The sequence below is a fragment of the Rhinolophus ferrumequinum genome, chromosome 20, assembly GCF_004115265.2.
Source record: "Rhinolophus ferrumequinum isolate MPI-CBG mRhiFer1 chromosome 20, mRhiFer1_v1.p, whole genome shotgun sequence".
In the NCBI taxonomy this organism is placed as follows: Eukaryota; Metazoa; Chordata; class Mammalia; order Chiroptera; family Rhinolophidae; genus Rhinolophus; species Rhinolophus ferrumequinum.
In genome coordinates, this window is record NC_046303.1 from 10,795,729 (window position 1) to 10,810,609 (window position 14,881).

A 14,881-nucleotide genomic window follows, 5' to 3' on the forward strand; every position below is an offset into this window, starting at 1 on the left:
CGTTTTTAAAAACAAAAGGCCAAAAATAAAGTGGGTTCTTTTCCAGCTCATTTGCTGTGTTTGGATGGAAAGAACCAAGTCCATGGGACAGATTCTATTGTTGTTAGTTTTGTTTGTGTTTGTCTAGTGTCTAAGTTTCCTTCTGGCATCCTTTGACTTCTTTGCCTAATTTCATCCATTTTCTTTGAAGGCTTCAGAGTTGACTTTTGGTCTCAATCACCTTAAGGTTCTGTATCCTTAGGCAAGTTACTCAACCTCTCTGAGCCTCACTTCTGTCAAGTTTAATAGGGAGGTGAACCTCTCAGGGTCTGTGGGAGGTCAAAGTGAGTAAGTTATGTAACGAGCACCGAGCAGAGGAAGTTGTAAGACCCCCAGGTCCCATGGAGAAAACCACGGCTGTGGTAGATTTCCTCACTGCTCGTGGTAAATCATCACCAAACAGAAGGGACGGGAGTCGGAAAAATGCATTTCTTTTTTTTTTTTTGGATCAGTTTCTTGATCAATTCATTCATTCCACACCAAGATAATGAACAGCTGTTACTTGCCAAACCTTGTGTTAAGCAAGGGAGAAACACTAGTGGGCAGTGGGCAAGCCATCATTCTTGCTATCAGTGTAACAGATCATAACCTTCTGGGGTGACAAATGCAGTGCTGTGGGTGAGCTCTGGCCACCAAGGGACACACAAAAGGGGCGTTATCCAGTTTGAGGGGCCCTAGAAGGTTTTCAGGAGGAGGTGATGTCTCAACTGAGAGCTGAAGGATGAGTAGGGCTCAGTCAGGCCTCACCCATCTGGCCCAGTCAAGAAGCTCTGTGAGTAGGGTCTTGAGTAGGGAAATTTCAACAGAACAAAAAGCATTTCCTCTTGTGCTGTAAGTGCCGACCATCCAACTCCAGTGTAAGATGACACTGTTTGGACTGGGTCTAGCTTGATTTGGGGACTCTCTGTGTCTAAATGGGACAAAACGAGAAGGGAGAGCTTTAGAACTTGTGATGCCAAGAATGCATCTATGACGGTGGGAAGTGAGTGTCAGGAAGGTGAGCTGGACTGAAAATCGGATTTTTGGTTTCTCTTTCTTTGGGTGTACCAAATACACAACCCATAATTTGACTGTTGTGAGTGGCGGGTGCAAATGATTCATTTCTTTTTCCGACAGACATTTGTTATGTGCCACTACATGCAAGTCCATGGGACAGATACAGAGATCCACACAATAGGACCCCTGACCTCAAGAATCTCCAAAAAAGTGGCAAAGGGACCTAAAATTCTTAGATTGCCCCTTACACGGCATACATGGTACCTGGCAAATTCAATGCATTATGTCCTCTGAGGTCATTCCTTCCGTTTGATAGATGTGGAAAATGAGGCTTGATTTAACGTAGAGCTTGCCTGAAGTCTCCCAGCTGGAGGGGAGGGGAAGTTGGCTTTTGAACCAGGTCTATCATATTCCAGAGCCCTGTTGTCTTTCCATAGAATCAGAGATGAGACAAGGCAATGCCAGAGGTGACACTTTCCCCACGTGTCATCTTAAAGAAAAAAAAAAAGTATAAATGTTATTACTTTTTAAAAACTGTCCTCAGTACTTTTCAGCTCTATTGCCTTCTGTCTGCCTCCCTATATGGCTGGGTGGGGTTGGGCTGGGCTGTGCTGGGCTGGTTTGAGGCCACTAGGTTTGTCTTCCTTACCTGCTCGCTCCTTGGTGAAATCCCACCCATCAGTCCAGACTACCTCTTTCACCAAGTTTCCTGAGCCACCCCTCGTATTGGTTATTATAATAAAGTAACACTTTAGGCACGTGTCTTAACTTCCTTTTTCAGAATTCAAATTCTTTCAGAGAGTGGATCTTAAAGTTATTATAAGGAGTAGCGAGGCATGTTAATGCTTGTTACTAGTAGATGCTGACAATGGAAACTATTCTTATTTTTGTTCATCTTTGATTCTTTGGGTGCTCCTAGCAGTGCCTTGGCAAATGCTGGGAGAATTCTGTGGAAGCCAAGAGCAAAAGTTGTCTTTCTTTGGCCTCTGCAGAGACCCTCTGCTGATAGAACTAGTTGGGTATCCACCTGGCCCTCCTGCCCTTGCCTCTGGTCCTTGCCCACTCTCAGTGGTTGATTTTTCTGGTCCTGCAAGAGACTCCTTAGGCCAGTTTATTAGACAGCAATCCAAACGGCCAGAGGCATGGGTACACCCACAGCTCACTATGCTCCGTGCCTGTAGGTGAAGCCTCTGCCCTTGACTACTACCTGGAGAGTGTGAATTGTCATTGTGACAGGGTCCAGGCATGAAAGAGTAGGTGGTCAGTGCACATTCATCACAGCTTTTGGAGGGAGTGCAAGGCACTGTTTTCGGCCCTGGGATACAGTGGGGAGGCATACGAAGAACCCGCCTTTGGGGAGCTGACATTCAGGTGGGTTATCTCATTTATTTCTCACCACAGGCTCTTGAGAGAGGTGCTCTGATTATTCCCACTGTACAGCTAACACTCTCGTGTAGCTGACCTTCCTCTCTATTTATATAATTCACACATATACGTATCTATATATATTCATATAGTCCTATATGTATCCATATAGTACGTATCCATATATATTCATGTCTACATGTGTAACTATGCATAAATAGGTGTACGAATATTTTATGTTTTTTTCTTATTATATTCATAATACTCATTTTAAAAAGCAAATTTGGAAAATTCATACAAGTGAAAATAGAAGAAATGATCCATGAACCCATTACCCTGGGATGGTGGCTGTCATTCTGGTGTGTTTCTTTTAGGGTCAATAGATACCAGTGGGTATCTAGTCAAGACCAGTCTGTAGGCTCTGTGTTGCGTGCTGCTTTCTTCACTTACCACCTAACACTGCCATGCTTGTTTTCATTTGAACAGAGATGTAACAGGTCATAGGGATTCTGTATTTGAAACCACTCTGCCTTTTCTAAAGCATGTGACAGACAGCTCTATTAACAAATCAGTGGCTTGGTTTCCTAGGAACAGTGGCTGTAATGGGAATGCAGGTGTGGAACTAAGGACAAGTGGGAAGCATCACACTGCCTAGAGATGCTCCCAGGAGATGCATTTCCTCTCCCAGCACTTCCTTTCCTCTCATCTCCTGTAGTGAAGAGCCAATTAAAACGTTTTTGAGGGTCTTCAGTGTCTGCAAACACTGACATGAACTTGAAAAACAGTGGGATCCCCGGAAAATAACCTTTTATGGCCATTTTCCCCTTGAATGCCACTGTGGCCTAGGTGAGCTAGCCAGGGCCGATGGTACCTCCATTTGAAGGTGAAGAAGTCCTCAACCCAGGAGGTGTGCCCCAGGCCAATTGAGGACTGCACATAGGAGAGGTGGATGGAAGTCCATCACTTCTGCTTCCTGGGGAGTGTCCTGCCAGGAGGCTGAGTCCACAGCTGAGCCATCCCCTCCTTCCTAACGCTGCTCTCATCACCTTTCTTCTAGACTTTCTCATTGTCCGCTTCCTTACTGTCATGTGGGGCGTCATGCGGGAGACCCTGCTCGCTGCACCATTTGTTGTGCGCTGCGGCCTGCGGGGTCTCAGCTCCCGCTCCCCACACAAGAACGCAGGACATGGTGAGGCCAAAAAGGAACACCCAGGGAGCCATAGATGGGGGAGTCACACCACTATATTCTCGCTGGCGGCATCCGCCTCTCGCAGTCTGTGCTTGCAGGCTCAGCTACCATCTCCTTGCTAGCCCCCATTTGCTGCTAGCGTAGCCGCGGCAGTTATATTAGTGGCCAATGGCTCACTGGTTACAGCTGACGGCCAACTAGCCACAGATGATGGCCATCCAATCACAGTTGATGGCATTTACTACCTGAGCCAGCACCTTTCCACGTGCGGCCCAGAGCCTGGAAACTGCACTCCTGGCTCTGTCCCCACACTCACTTCTTCCTTTTCTGAAGACCTTATGTCTGGTCTTATGGGTTAGTTGTGTGATTACACATTTACATTTTAAAAAACACATCTTTAAAGGGACTTCAGTGCTAGATGAAAGAGCTCATAGTTATTGACCATTTAATATAGACCACACAGAAGAAATGATTTATAAGCCTCTGCCCATTTACTCCTCTGTGAATCTAGTAAATGGAAGGGCTGAGATTTTAACTGAATCTTGCTGTCTTGAAGGCCTGACCTCAACCAAGATGCTACAGTGCCCTCAAAGAAGAAAAGGAAGAACATAGGGGGCAGAACCATTGAGCGCTTGAGTTGTTGTTTGTAACCGTTAACACTATGGTTATATGCATCTGACCACAATATGACACAATAACTAAAGCTTTTAACTGTGCTTCGAAACCCACAAGCCTTACTGAGAACCTTCTACGAAGTGTTCCCCGCCCTGTCCAACCCCGCTGACGCTATCTTTTTCTAACCTACTGCCTGCCGCAAACCCTTTCCTGATATGTATTTATGCTTCTTTTCCTACAGGAGGAAATATAAGAAAACGTCCCAGAGGTAAGAGTGTCTCCCTGAGAAAGGGGGACTGGTTGGTTGAGTCACTTGTGCACAACTCTTCACAAATCTGGCTCATGGTGGACTTTCATTTGTAATAAACAGTCTTTTGGTTCCTTCCCAGTGAGTCACCTGCTTTATCTTGGGATGGCTACTGCTGTTGTAATTATAAATCGATTGCAGGCGTATAGCGTGGTACAGTAAGTGTCTGCCTTCACATGAGACTGAATCCAGTGGATTAAAAAGCTTGTTACTGCTGAGCTGTCTAGTGATTTTACTAAAACCTTAGCCCAAGAGCGGCTGGGCTGGGGGTGGTGGTGGTGCCGAAGGTTTATGGATGGAAGCACAAAAGGGTCTTTACACTTTATAATGTTCAAATTTTCCTTTGCCTGGTTCACTGACAAGGGCCCTTGATAGCATAGGTACAAAATGCTTGAAGGGCAGGGATGGTCTTTTTGATTTAACTGTGGGAAGAGTAATTTAAAGAAGAATATAATTTGTCATCGTTCGCCACTACTCCATTTTATTGAGAAGAGTTTGGAAAGCATATTCTAAAGAAATAGAGGTGCTTAGACCTTTTGCTCTCCAAGCATTCACAACCTGCAGTTTAGCCCAAAAGGCTCGTGTCTGCTTTTCTGCATTGATTGTATTTGACTTTGGGATTATAGCTTTGAACAGATTACATTCAGATAAAAAATCACCAATGCAATTAAAATCTGCCTTTAGGTGTCAACAGTGGTACTTTCAGATCGACCACCTTAAGGTTACCTTTTGTAGTGAGCATCATGTCATAGCAGATGGAACATGGAAACTATGTTCCATGGTTTCCAACTAAAGCCAGTGATCCAAAGTTGTGGTGTGATAATTTGATATGCAGTGGAGAAGTGCAAGAATCATTAAGAGGAAATGAACTAAAATCTTCAAGCTTTGGAGAGGTTGCTATCCTTTTTGAAATATAGTGAGCTTATGCAGATGGCTGAGTAGTTCCGTCTTGTTTGGGTTCATCAGGCTCATGGTAGTAACTGGATGTGAAGCACTGAGCAAGATGTAAGTTAATCACTCAAGTTAGAAGGCATAATAGCCTTGAGTAGTAAAAGGTAATTTATAATTTTCATATGTAGTTAACCTGGGGTATGAGATGTTTCAGAGTTGCCCCAATTTTATTTTAAGGAGAGATAAACAGACAGGTAAGAGGGAGTTTTATAAGAGAGCTGCTCAAACTTGTCAAGTTTCAAATTACTATGTCAATTATTTTTGAAAGCATATTTTTGCATATCTGACGTGAATGCTGTTGCATTGTTTATGTCGATGTAATGAAAAAAAATCCAGACTGTCTCATACCAGCTTTATTGAAGTCTTGCAAAGTGCAAATTAATAAAGGATTAGTTTGAGCTCTTCTATTTTTAATCACATCCATATTTTCATATGAAATAGATCCATGTCTACTAGTCTGTCTTGAGGAACAAACTATCCCTAAACTTATGGATTAAAACCACCATTTTTATGTGCTCACGATTTAATGTGTCAGGAGTTCAGGAAGGACTTACTTCGTTGAGCTGTTTGAGTCGGACCCACCTGGTGTTAGCTGGGGCTGCTGGAGATGGAGGGTCCACTTTTAAAATCGCTTCTTCACTCACATGTGGGGAGTCCTGGTGCTCCATGGAGCTCCTTTCTCTCCACGTGGCTTTCATCCCAGTGTCTCCATGGAGCTTGGGCTTCGTACGCTTGGTAGTCTCAGGGTAGCTGCACTGTTAGCTGACTTCCTAGCCCATGAGTTCCAAGAGACCAGGAATGGAAGCTCCTAGTTTCTTAATTACGACCCGGTCCAGAAACTGGCACAGTGTCATTTCTGCTGTATTTTATTGGTCAAGGTATCACAGAACCACTCAGATTCAAGAGAAGAGGGCATTGATTGCATCTCTTGATGGTATTAAAGAATTCGAGGCCTTCATGTACCAAGCCTTCAACCTTTTCCAGAATGATCTTGTTTGAGACCTTTTCAGGGATCTGTAAATTTGAAGTATGTGGATACCTCATGTGGTGAATGATAGATACTTTTAAGTATATATATCTTGATACCTCTGTCAGATGCTCGTCTCTCCGAATGTATGTTTGTCAATTTAATGATTCATTTGGATTGGGAGTAACTGATTTTTTTTCATGTTAGGGACAAGCATACTAGTGTGGATTCAACTGGTTAGTTAAATTCTAAATATAGTTATATGGCTTTGGTTAATAATTAGTCAAATAAAGCTGGTAACTGCATGTAGAAAAACTAAATGACCTAAATGTTATATTAAAAAGCTGTAGATCTCATAGGTTTGCTTTGGACATGAAAGACAGCCCAGGATACAAAAATAATCTACCTTTGTTCAAACACTTTTTGCTGAATTTCGTTTCATTTTCACTTACATATTTACTCACCTTTCAAAGCCATCTTGAAGAAAAAAACATCTACTAGCTTTCAGAGTCATCATCATCATCCTGCTACAATTCAACCGAGTTAGATTTCTTCATTTAAACATTTCATGAAATACTAGGCGGATCTTAGTAGCCTAAGAGAATGTTTTCATGACAGGAAGCCCACTGAGTCTCACTTTTAGCATTAAGGAAAATGTGTTCATCTCTTCCAAGACCAGAATTTCAACTGAAAGAGTGATGTTGTAAGTACTCTTTGCTGGGTTAGCTACTGAATACCAGTCGCTTTACCCTGCACAGAAAACCTTATTGAATTGGGTTTTAAATCAACACAATTAAGAGGAGCCATCCTTTTGCCTTTTGAATGAGTCTTGTCCATGAGGGCCAATCATTCCAAGAGATTTGCTGAAGTGGAGAAATGGTAATTTGACAGCTAAGAGAGGATTACACAGGAAACCTCCAGAACATTCTCATCAGGTTGTTTTTAATACAGCTGCAGCTTCAAGTTGTCAGGTTTGGCTGTGAGAAGTTTCTATCTTTGAGAAAGCGTGTCAGACCATGTACAGAATAATCACAAATACCTAGAAATAATCTAATACTTCTGGGATGCCCCTGAAGAAAGGAATTCTATCAGAGATGATATAAGCTGAATCTATGTTAGAAGTGCTTCTCTCTCTCTCCTCCCTGTCCCTTTCTCTCTCTCTCTCTCTCTCTCTCTCTCTCTCTCTCTCACACACACACACACACACACACACTCAAACCCCTATTTCAGTATGCTAGGGAATGCTGTGATTGCTGAGCACAATCAGAGGCAGAGGTAAAAATAAAAGCATGTCCATAAACCTGAGGAGTTGGAATTTTAAGCCGCACCAGGAATCAAAACCCTCATTAGCATGAAGGTTTCTGTTGATTTGTTTATTATTAATGCTAGTCTATTTAGATAGTTGAAGTAGAAGTTCTGCTTCTGAGTTTATCTGATTTAATCATTTATGAATCTAGAACTATGTCTGCGAGCAACTAAATTTAGCCACAGACATCTCTCATCTATTTGATAATCATATCAATAGTCACGTGCTTAGTACTTTAGAAAAATCTTTCAATTCAACAAGTTCACTTAGTACCCATTGTTCCCACACACTTAAGTAAATACTGGAAGTAAGAAGATCTGTAAGAAATAACCTCTGTGAAGAGGTACACAGACTGGTAGGTGAGACGCATGTGAATAAAATAATTCTAATAGATACTGTAAGTGCTGCAATAGAAGGTCATTGGGGACGATTAGATCTATTGGGAGGAACTCACAGCTTATACACTCTTCTCTCACTAAATCACAAAGATACCCTACAGGACTGCTTACTCTTCATGGTGTTTGAAAGTGTGGGCTTATGAAAGTCTAGTAGGATAGTCCAGAATCGTCTCTTTGTGTTCTTCATGTTTTTAATATGTGTGTTTTGTTGATTCTGTAGGTTTTTTTCTCAAAGGGCACATGGCTTAAAAATATTCTGGCCATTAGGAGGAAGAAAGTCCAGGACAGAAACATATGTGGAGATAATCAATAAAGTAGACATCGCACGTGCAGGTAGTGGAGTGGCCTCTCTGTTACAAGGCAAACAAGGAGTTATGTTTTTCTCCCAAGTGTCTAATGTCTTCTCTCACTTGGAATTTTATGTGGCTCAGTAATCACATTTGATGAGCCCAGTAATTGATTAAATCCAGCAAATGCTTCTCTTAGTCCAGACTGCCCATGTTCAGCCTTCATCAATCACCATGCTTATGAGTCACCAGCAGAACTGCCACCTTTGCTGTTAATAATAGATTGTCATGTGTGGGAGGCGGGCAGGTGAGTGGAGATCACTGTTTGGGGAGGTTGCCTTCTGAGCAGTCGTATTGTTGTGTTAGCTGGTGCATCTTCTGCTGAATTGTGCCGCGGTCTCATTCCTGGGACACATTAGGACTGGTGAATGCTGAAGCTCTTTCAGCATCATTGATGTAGAAAGGGTGGACTGTTGTCCTCTACCGTTGCAATGAAAAATGACAGCTAAGTAACTTATTTGGAAAGTTAAAGGGCGACAGGGTAAATCAAGGCACATATTTTTACAAATATGTGGATAACCAATCCTACTTACTACTTACTTAGTAGCACTGATAGTTAGAGCCTAAGGATCAGTGATGACATCAGGGCTAAGAGGATCTTCTAAATGATAAAGTCCTTTAAAATGTGTTCTCCTATACTTGTGATGATGAATAAATTCTCAAAGTGGTAAGAACATGTGTATCAGCTATGAGACTATGTCCCATTTACATTCCAAGGTTGCCAGCTGAATCAGGGCAACTTTCCAGTAATGGTAGGATGTCAAGCTGACCAAAAAGAGCAGTGAAGTGATCTGGTTAGAGCACAGATGACAGATGGATACATTATCCCACAAAGGATAATGCCCAAGGCGGTTAACATGGGGAAGGGCCTACAAATACTGTAATTTCAGGTGAAACGTAGCCTGGGGAGAAAGGACGGTGATAGAGGGTCTGCATAGATAGTTTGGTGAGAGTTCAGAGTTTGAGGCAACTCACTGTTGCTCCCTCATCTCTTTCTCACTTAGTCGCCCTCCTACTATTGTAAGCAGGCATCTGGGGACCAGGCGCACAGATATAGACCCAGAAAGACTGTAGCAGGAGTTAGGAAGTAGGTTTGGTGAGAGAGGGTGCTGAGATGTAGTCAGAAGCTCAAGAACTGCGTCTGGGTCATATGTGTAGATATTAGTAACAAGAAGGACCTTGGCATCGAGCTGTCATTTTCTGAGTCAAGAGGGTCTTCTGGGTACCGTTCAATCTTATTTTCTCTCCCATTTTCATGTCTGATAATTACTATCATTCTACCACTCACCCAGGCTCCAAACTTTTGAGTCACTTTATGTTCTCTGTTGTGTGTGTTTCTTTAACTTTAAGTTTTGGTCTCCCCCTCTACCCATGATAAATGGGTCTCTTACAGGTTGTGGGCTTTTCCTTCTCACTGTTTTCATTCCCACGAGCTTAGCCCAGTCTCAATGCTCATTTTTTCCAGTACTGAGTAGCCTCCTAACCACTCTTTTTACTCTGGTTTCTTCATCTCTTCCATTCTGCTCAGCTGTGTCTGGCTATGTGTGTTTACAAAATAACAACAACAACAAATTGCCATTGGTTTTCTTTTGGCTAATAAAGGCCTGTTTTCTATCTAGGATTTTAAGTTTCTACATCTGTCTCCAACTCAGCGTTCCTGCTCTGTCTCCATTACTGCCTTCCATTCACCAGTCAAGTTGAATGCCTCGCTGATTGTCATATCATATTTGCCATGTGTTTTTTTTTATCACCCCTTATTCGTTAATAATCCTTCTATTATTTTGTATGATTTCATTTTTACCTGCTGAAATTCCATCTTTTCTTCAAGATCCAATTCAAATGCCATTTTTCTCCCCATGGAGCCTTTTCAGATCTTTCTACCTAAAAGAAATCTTGCTCTTTTAGTTTCTACTGCTCTAATTCACGTACAGGAGTTACTTGGGTGCATGTCATTCTTCTTGACATCATTATGATTTTATTGAATAGAGAAAATGCTCCCCCAAAGCTTGGTGCCCTGGACATAATTAGTAAATGTGGATTGAAATGTGGATTGAATTTATGAGTGAATCATAAATTGGGATATTCCATGTATTTCTACCGTGGGTCAGAACTAAAGTCAGAATTACCAGGGGGAACTGTGGGTAAATAAACTTAGATTGATAAATGACTCTTGCTTACACATGTCTTTGCCAGTCACCACATGCGCCCCCATTCAGGGTCCATGTGGCCCTCACACTGGCCAGGGTTGAGTCCTATGAGGTCAGCAAGCCAGATGGCACGCGTGGGAAAGAACCAGAAAGTATATAATTGCCTGGATCGTTAACTCTGCTTTTCTTTTCTACTTAAGTTATTACAACATGGAACGCTAGCTTTGGGTGGGAACCCTGAGAGAATTTTTGCTCGATATCAATGCTTTAATTTCTGTTTTTCCTCCATTCAAGTCCTGGAGATGTTCGGTGCAATGTGAAATGTACGCATATTTGTTTGAGGTGAATGGTGAATATTTGATAACTGCATGGAGTGCATCACGTGGCTGTTCTGTGGTGTTTTGCCAAAATGGTTTTGAGAATCAGTTTCTCAGATTGCCTAATAAGCCCTAAGTGCCTCTTGAAGACTTTAGGAGTACTTAGACTGCACATATCACTGTGCTTCAGAAGTGAAGCCCAGACTTGAAGTTGCCTGAGCTGGCAAGTCTCTAAATCCCTCCTGTTCCCAGTGGCCCTCAATACTCCAGAGGCAAAATTGACTTGGTTGATTCAGTCATTGGTGAGAGCTCCCACACTGGGGCCAAGTCCGACTGCCATAGTAGCAGTTTAAGAGGCAGCGTTTGCAGTCCTTGGAGAAACTGGGTCCAACAGTGTAGACCAGAGTTTCTTAACCTTGGCACTATCGATGTTTTCATTGTGGGGGCTGTCCTGTGCATTGTAGGATGTTTAGTAATATCCTTGGCTTCTTCTCCCTGGATCCCAGTAACAATCCCCCTCCCCCTCATTGTGATGACCAAAAGTGTGCGATGGAGGGTAAAGTCACCTCTATATGAGAACCAGTTGGTATAGGTGAAAGACTAAGAGTCAAATTAGAATTCCGTCACTAATTTAGCTGTGCCGAATTTCTCCTCTGTGGTCTCATGTCCTCTGTAAAGAGAGGAGGTCGAACACAAGGATTTCTCTGGTTTCTTTTGGCTCAAAAATGATACTCTCTGATTCTAATTACTGAGGTCCTCCCACAAGAAAGCCAAGACCACTAAACAACGTTGGTGGTGCTGGCAAGCACTCTGTGCCCTGTAACTGAATTATCTGCAAGGAGCAACATTGCCAATTAGCACAAGGCCCCTGGGTGGGTGACGTAGTCTGGCCCCAGAGGAATGGTCCGTTGGCCATCAGCTAGATCTCTCTTGGTTTAGATACTTCTAATTTCACCTGAACAATGTGAACTAATCATGAGAGGGACATTCTAAGGACAATTGGCAAAACACAAACTTTGGCGAAAACATAGAGATGTCTAAAGGGCACCCTGCTGATTACATTGATTGTGTGTCTACTGTGTGGTAGGTGCTTCGTGTGCTTTATCTTGTTATCTTCACGGTGGTTTGTTTTACAGATGAGGGACTCCGGGAAAATAAGTAACTTGACTGAGGTCACCCAGCAGAGAAGTAGTTGGGTAGCATTTAAAGGCAGGTCTTTGATTATGCCAAAAGCTCTTTGAGTTTCTTCCAGCCCTGTGGTTTCATAATTTTTTACAGCTGTGGGACCTCCCAACCCCATGAAGCCACTCAAAGCTGAATAAAATCAAAAGATCAGAAAGATCGGCCTTTTGGAGTTCATTTCCCCACTCTGTCAATTGTTCTCATCAGGATGTTTTTATGTTTGAAATTTTTCATATTTGGCTTCAACCCAAAAGTTGAACCTCTCAGGAAAGTTTCATGAAGACTTCAAAAAAACAAAAAACATGATGTCTGCGCAGTGTAAAGTAGTGTCTAACATGGGACCAATTTTATTGAGACTCTATAGATTTAAAATGTAGGCAATAAAATACTCAGATTATTCAAAGTAAATTCTATTAAATAAAAATCACACTGGTGATTTGAAAAAAAAAAACAGAATAAAACTCTAAACAAGCTATATTCAAATAATGTGACTGAAGGGAGTAAAAGTCCTTCCCCTCCACCACCAGGTTCCTTTTCTTCAACACGAACACAGTGGTGAGACACTGATATGCCAAAGCTATGAAACCTTACCAAGCTGTTTGTACAGAGCTGCTAATGTAAGCACATGGTGGCAAGTTTGCGAACTTAATGGTCAGACCTTGTATAAATGCTAACCACTATGCTGTACATCTGAAACTAATATAAAATAATATTGAATGTCAACTGTATTTGAAATTTTTAAAAAAAGAAGGGAAAAGGTGAAGGGGAATAAGAGGTCTCAATTTCCAGGAATAAAACAAATAAGTCATGGGGATGTAACGTACAGCATGGGGAATATAATCAATAATATTGTGACAGCGTGGTACGGTGTCAGATGGTTGCTGGACTTATCATGGTGATCACGTGTTTAGGTCTATAAATGTTGAATACTATGGTGTACATCTGAAACTAATACAATATTATATGCTAGCTGTATTTTAATAAAAACATTTGAAAAACAATAGAACTTGAAACCATCCCTAAAAGAAAACCATCAAGAAATTTGACAAGCGCCTTTGTCACGTTGCTTAATATTGTTGAAAAAGCCCAGTATGTAAGATGTTCTCCTTGGAAATTAGTAAGTTCCACTTGGGAGTTACACCTACAATTAAATTAGTCTTTAAGTCTGGAAATAAAGACCAAACTGACAGACTAGAAAAAAGAAATAGTACTTACCACACATAGTTGATTGAAGGGTTAAATGAGATAAAGATTGAAAGCATTAAGTATGCTTCCTGACTTTTAGTAAGTGTAAGAGTATTTTAGCTCTTATTATTAGCATTATTGTTTTGACCTATGATTCATTGTTTATGTAGCAGATTTATGAATTCTGCTTTGTAGTTTATGTAACTGACCTAGAGGATTTTACAGGTGTATTAGATGTCTTTACATTTTATAAGAAAAAATTTAAAAGCATTTTTAATCATGCATCGAAAGAGATTTTGAACTTGTCTCGAAGGGATAGTATTGTTTTATGTAAATACAGTATACTCAGTACTGAATCAAATCTGAAATCACAAATTCTCCATGCTGTTATACTTTATTATCCCTGAAAAAGCATAAAAACCAACAGATCTTAAACAATTTGAAATTATTGCATATTGTTACATAGGAGGCAATAAAACAAAGCAAATTTACTGGTACATGAAGTCCTATCTCTTACATGTGGGGGTGCAGAAAGTAAATGATCACAGTCATTGCAGTAAAAACTAGTAGCTACAAAGTGAGCCCCATATAAATTGGAATGGATTCCTACTTAGTACCCCAGACACAAAACTGTCCCTTGAAAGTGAAACAAGTCCAGGAGCCAGTGCAGGACCTCTGAAAGCGTGGCTCTGCCTGGAGTCCAACGGCAAGCTCCTCCTGCTGTGAGTTTGTGAATTGCGAGACCTGTGCTTCTAGGGGAGAGGATGGTCCTGATTGTCTCGTTGTCCGCTGGCATAAATACAAATGGAGGACTTGCGGGTTGACTTTTCTATAATCAGCTCCTGAATCTTTAAGATGTTTTAATCATGTAGATCCTAATCGAGAGTTTCTTAGCATCAGCACAGCAATTAAATAGCTTAAGAACCTGATGTGTGCAATCTGGACTATGAGGTGCGTATCATCCTTTGCTGTTATGCCCAGTCCACGATTCCAAAACATTTGCCAATTATTTGTGGTAATTTTACTACTTCTAGTGTACTATGTTGTTAGTAATAGTCATGTACTATTTACTGATCGCCACCGCTTGCTCATAACCCATTATCAAGAGAGAAAGATAGAAAATGAACGCTTTTGGTAATGCAAGCCAGGCCTGTTTGATGGGTAAGCAGTAGCCTCACTTCTTCAGAGGACTTAATAATGAAGGTAGTTAATAACAATGTGGATGATGGTGACGATGGTGGCGGTGATGGTGTTGACGATGGTGAGAATGGCAGTGAGAGGGTTGAAGGTGGCCCGTGAGTATACAGCTATTCATAAGGACTGGGGTTTATGCTCATTAGATCACACTAGCTCTGTACTTTCACCTGTTTGCTTTCTATCTGCATTTCCCCCCCTGATGATTTCTCTGTATTGAGAAATGTGTTCCCGGAGCACGATCCGGGGATTTGACAGATGAGGCTCTGATGAAGCCATTGTAAAGCTAAAATCGCTTCCCATTTTCCATCATTATTTTGCATAGAAGGAAATTTTCCTTAAATTAGTCTCTTGTGTGGAAAATGAATCATGTTTA

The 14,881-nt window shown here is 41.6% G+C and overlaps 1 protein-coding gene across 7 annotated transcripts in view; it reads left to right on the forward strand.

The window, feature by feature from the left end:
* The window catches only part of PDE1C (phosphodiesterase 1C), a 424,317-nt gene that overhangs the window by 176,886 nt on the left and 232,550 nt on the right, over positions 1 to 14,881 (forward strand). For 2 of the 7 annotated variants that reach the window (XM_033088621.1, XM_033088624.1), the window contains one exon: positions 4,446 to 4,472. The exons of the other annotated variants lie outside the window; for them this stretch is intronic. In XM_033088621.1, coding sequence (XP_032944512.1) covers positions 4,446 to 4,472 — 27 coding nt within the window. The remainder of the gene's footprint in view (positions 1 to 4,445; positions 4,473 to 14,881) is intronic. 7 annotated transcript variants of the gene reach the window in all.